Raw genomic sequence first — 4,079 nt, forward strand, 5'->3', positions numbered from 1 at the left:
ATGTGTCCGCAGGTGCAGAAGGAGGATGCTGTGAAGACCTTGGACTATCTGAACCTCAGCCCATTTGACTCCCTCTCACAGCCCTCTCCCTATGACATAAGAAGGTTAGGGGAAGAAGGAAACATTGGAGCAGCAATGAAAGTCAAACACCTTTCCAAATACTTCCAGATCATATCCACCAAGCCTAAGCCCCCGAACTATAGCTCTGTGGGCCCATTTGGCTGGTCACAGAACCTCTCCCTCCCCCTGGATGAGTCACAGTTCCGCTCCAAACCCAAGCCCCCCATGAAAACACCTATCAAAGCTAAGAAGACCTTTGGCTGGGGCAACTTCTACCTCAACATCAAAACCACCAAGTTCAGCCTGCTGGTGACAAGTAAGATAGTGGACCACATCAACGGCACCTTCAGTGTGTACTTCCGTCACAATTCGTCCCATCTGGGGAATATCTCAATGAGCATGGTTCCTCCCTCCAAAGCCATGGAATGGGAGGATGTGCGAAGCCCGGAGCTCCAGTTCCGGAATCAGCCACAGTCCACCATCAATGCGCACCAGCAGGAGATGAAGGCCCTCAACTGCAGGGTGGAGTACCAGAGGACCAACAGGGCCAAGAAGACCAAACCCTGCCACTATGACCCCTCCCAGACCTGCTACTCAGAACACACCCAGTCTAACGCTGCCTGGATCTGTGCCAAGCCCTTCAAGGTCTTCTGTATATTCATCTCTTTTCTCAGCACCGACTACAAACTGGTGCAGAAGGTCTGTCCAGACTACAACTTCCAGGCGGATCTCCAGCACTTTGGACGACGAGGATAGCCGATGAACTAGGAGGGTTGTTAAGGCATGTTTTTCTACATCTCCTATCCCACTGGAGAAAGGGGCTTGCGTTGAACGGCAAGGATGGATGGCCCCACACCGACATTCAGGCCTCACACAGACATTCAGATGGAGAGCTTTGTGTTTAGTAGAATGGAAGTCAGCAGCAACTGGACAATGAACATAACAAATAAATAATACACCACTGAAGGGTAGAAGACAGAAGATCAAGTAGGATAATAGTAGGATCATTTTGTAAACTATTTGTGGTAAAATATTGACTTGGGGGGAGTGATGCCCTATGTGCATGCCAATTTCAGCACTATTCCCTGCTTTTGTTACTGGTGGCTATGTTTGGGGAAATTGTCTGCTTATTTGTCGCACGTTGCCCATCTGTGATGCCCCTTACATGAACCTTTTCACTGTTTATTTGAGGGTATCCTTTTGCAACCAAGGCAAAGTATCTGGATGGTGAGTATTGAGTTTGGTCATACTGTATGATTCACATACGAAATCTACATTTTATTTTATTTTACAAGCAGATATGAAATTATGTATGATGGAAAGCAAAATGTAGATATGAAATGCATATTAAAATGAGTTGTTTTTTTGCTTGAAGTGTTATTGAGTTCATACATCACACACTAAGTTTCCTAATGAGTTAGGGACAACAACATTAGTAAGGAAAACAAACTGTACAGAAATTAAGCACCTGTCCTGGACTGAAGCAACGATCTGGAATTTCATTTGTGTGAATTGGTGCTCAATTCGCATGCGTTGTAGCTCTGCGACAAATAGTGTTGGTGAGTGAGTATGTCCTGTGTTTACTCACCTGCTATTACAATGTGGTGAAGTGTTTTTAACCAGCCGACAATGTGCAAGTTTATAGTGGGATAATACATGACTGTTATGATAATCTTATTTCACTGTAATCGTATTGTCGCTGTCTTTCACTGTTTTTGAATAGGCATATTGCACCTATAAGTTCATCATATCGTTTGGCAGATTCATGGTTATGACTTTTCTTGATTTGTTAAAGATTTGTTAAAGAGGTCAGTATGTTGCCTTGAGTGATTAATCTGAGGTTTAAACCCTGAGTGATTCATCTGAGGTTTAAACCCTGAGTGATTCATCTGTAAACCCTGAGTGATTCATCTGAGGTTTAAACCCTGAGTGATTCATCTGAGGTTTGGCTGTTGGTCTTTATGGTGTGTATCACCATTACTACATTGACTGCTGAGACTTAGCTATTTAGACAGGCTTATTCTACCATTTTAAACCAACCCTTATTTAGCAAAATGCTAATTGAAACACCCCTCTGGCCAAAGTAACAGATATTGCATAATATCATGCAGCAATGGTGACAAACAAACCTTGATTCATTTGTATCTCTCCCGCCTGTGCACAGTAATCTATTATTTTTTACTTAGCAGTGGGGCGAGAGGGGCAGCCTCTCCTGCAGGTGTCCCAGCGTGCTTTAGGCAGTGTGGGGCTGTGGACAGGCCAGGACAGCCTAGCCAGAGACGACCCAGAGATGTGGACCCTGCTTCAGCAAGAGAAGGATCAGCATTGCAGAGGACTGGAGCATTGCCTCTGAGGTTGGAATTTAAACTACAAAAAAAACCCAGAGATACACAAAGAGATAGAGATAGAGAGAAATAGATAGATATCCAGAGAAAGGAAGGTCGGAGAGCGGGAGAAAATGTGACTGACTGATTGACAGAATGAATGAATGATTGGCTGGGTGACACGTTTCTCTGTTAAGACCAATACTGATGTTTTATTGAGAAGTTTTACATGATCAGACCATCCTAAATTAAAGGAGTTCCCTCATCTTTACTTGAAAGTCATTCACATCGAAGTAGGAGAGGAAATGGGAGAAATTCTAATATGCAGGTGCTGTTACTTATTCAACACTGCAGCACAACAGACTTTGAAAATAGTCAAAACTGTCAAAAGCTTCCATTGGATTGCATGATTGGTCCCATCATATATCCATTCTCTTAGATTCTCTGAGAAAGTGGAGGAGGAATGAGTTGGATGGGAGAATGATATACCCTCTCTCAAGTAGCAAAGACTCCTCAGTCACAGTGAAGTGTCATTGAGATCCCATTGACGTGTGACTGAAGGATCCCTACATGCTGACAGTTTTAGGGTAACACTAGAGATAGACCGGGAGGGAGAGAGAGATGCTATTCTCTATTCTCCCTCCCTGAGCAGCAGTTGTTTCTCTCTCTGATGTCTGTGTAAGGGAAGTCAGATACACTGATATGATGCATCACATGGGAAGTCAACCCCAAAATGGTTCTGCCATTGCAACATGCATCTTCATCTGTTTGTTGTCCTGAGTTTTTCTATCAATGTGATTCTACATGAGATAACTACTCATGTAGCGTGGAACCCCGTATTATCGGCATATTCAACAGCATTTAAGAAATATATTACCTTCAACAGTGTTATCTTGTGATCAAGCCATCAATGTTATGTGATTATTGGTGTCGTAAAAATGTTAGCTAACGGGTTAGCAATTAGCAAGTTTGACATTTCAGTGGAAATACTACTATTATCAGCTTTTTGATAAGCGGTTTAGCAAAATAATACGTCCCGTATTATCGGCATACGGCCCCCAGTTATTGGCCACCTTACTATTTTGTTCAATTACAAGATATATCTGTTTAATTTTGTTCAAAAAAGAGACACCAACCACATACCCGAAGTGTTTACTAGATAGTTGACTAGTTGGCTAGCCTTCTGGTAAAAAATAATGACTTGCCTGTCAACTTTTCATTGCGTAGGCCGGTGCGCCCTCCTGTGGACTCTTAAAAAATGGTTCTTCACCAACATATTCAGTGTTGTAACCAAATAATATCTCATCATTTGTTTTACAGATTAATCTTATGTTTTGAGAAAGTAGATAACAGTTGAATACTAAAATATGAGTATTAATAATTTACATCAAATAAAACTTTAATTTCAGTAATGTGCATTGACATAAACAATGAAAACACTGTTGGAGTTTGTGTTGCAGAGATGCACTTGGAAAGTAAAGAAATATACAAGATGGGTTCAATAAATATATATATTATATTTTTGACATTTACTTTTTTGTACAAATAAATAATTTCATATGAACACAAACAAAACAAACAATTACATCTCGACCTCCATCCCTATATTGTCACAAAAATCACAATAAAAATCCAGCTCCACCGCTACCTCTTGATCCCACTGCACACACCTGCAGTAGAACCAGTGCTGGCAGA

General features: G+C 41.6%; 1 protein-coding gene across 1 annotated transcript; it reads left to right on the top strand.

Annotated features, from left to right (window-relative positions):
* LOC311149543 (neurexophilin-2-like) lies at positions 1-816 on the top strand (the record flags this gene model as incomplete). The annotated part of the gene is made up of 1 exon (XM_084186721.1): positions 1-816. One exon carries the CDS (start codon positions 1-3, stop codon positions 814-816), a length of 816 nt encoding a protein of 271 aa, XP_084042847.1.
* Positions 817-4,079: the final 3,263 nt, after the last annotated feature.

The sequence above is a fragment of the Coregonus lavaretus genome (genome assembly GCF_964263955.1).
Source record: "Coregonus lavaretus genome assembly, chromosome: 22".
Classification (NCBI taxonomy): domain Eukaryota; kingdom Metazoa; phylum Chordata; class Actinopteri; order Salmoniformes; family Salmonidae; genus Coregonus; species Coregonus lavaretus.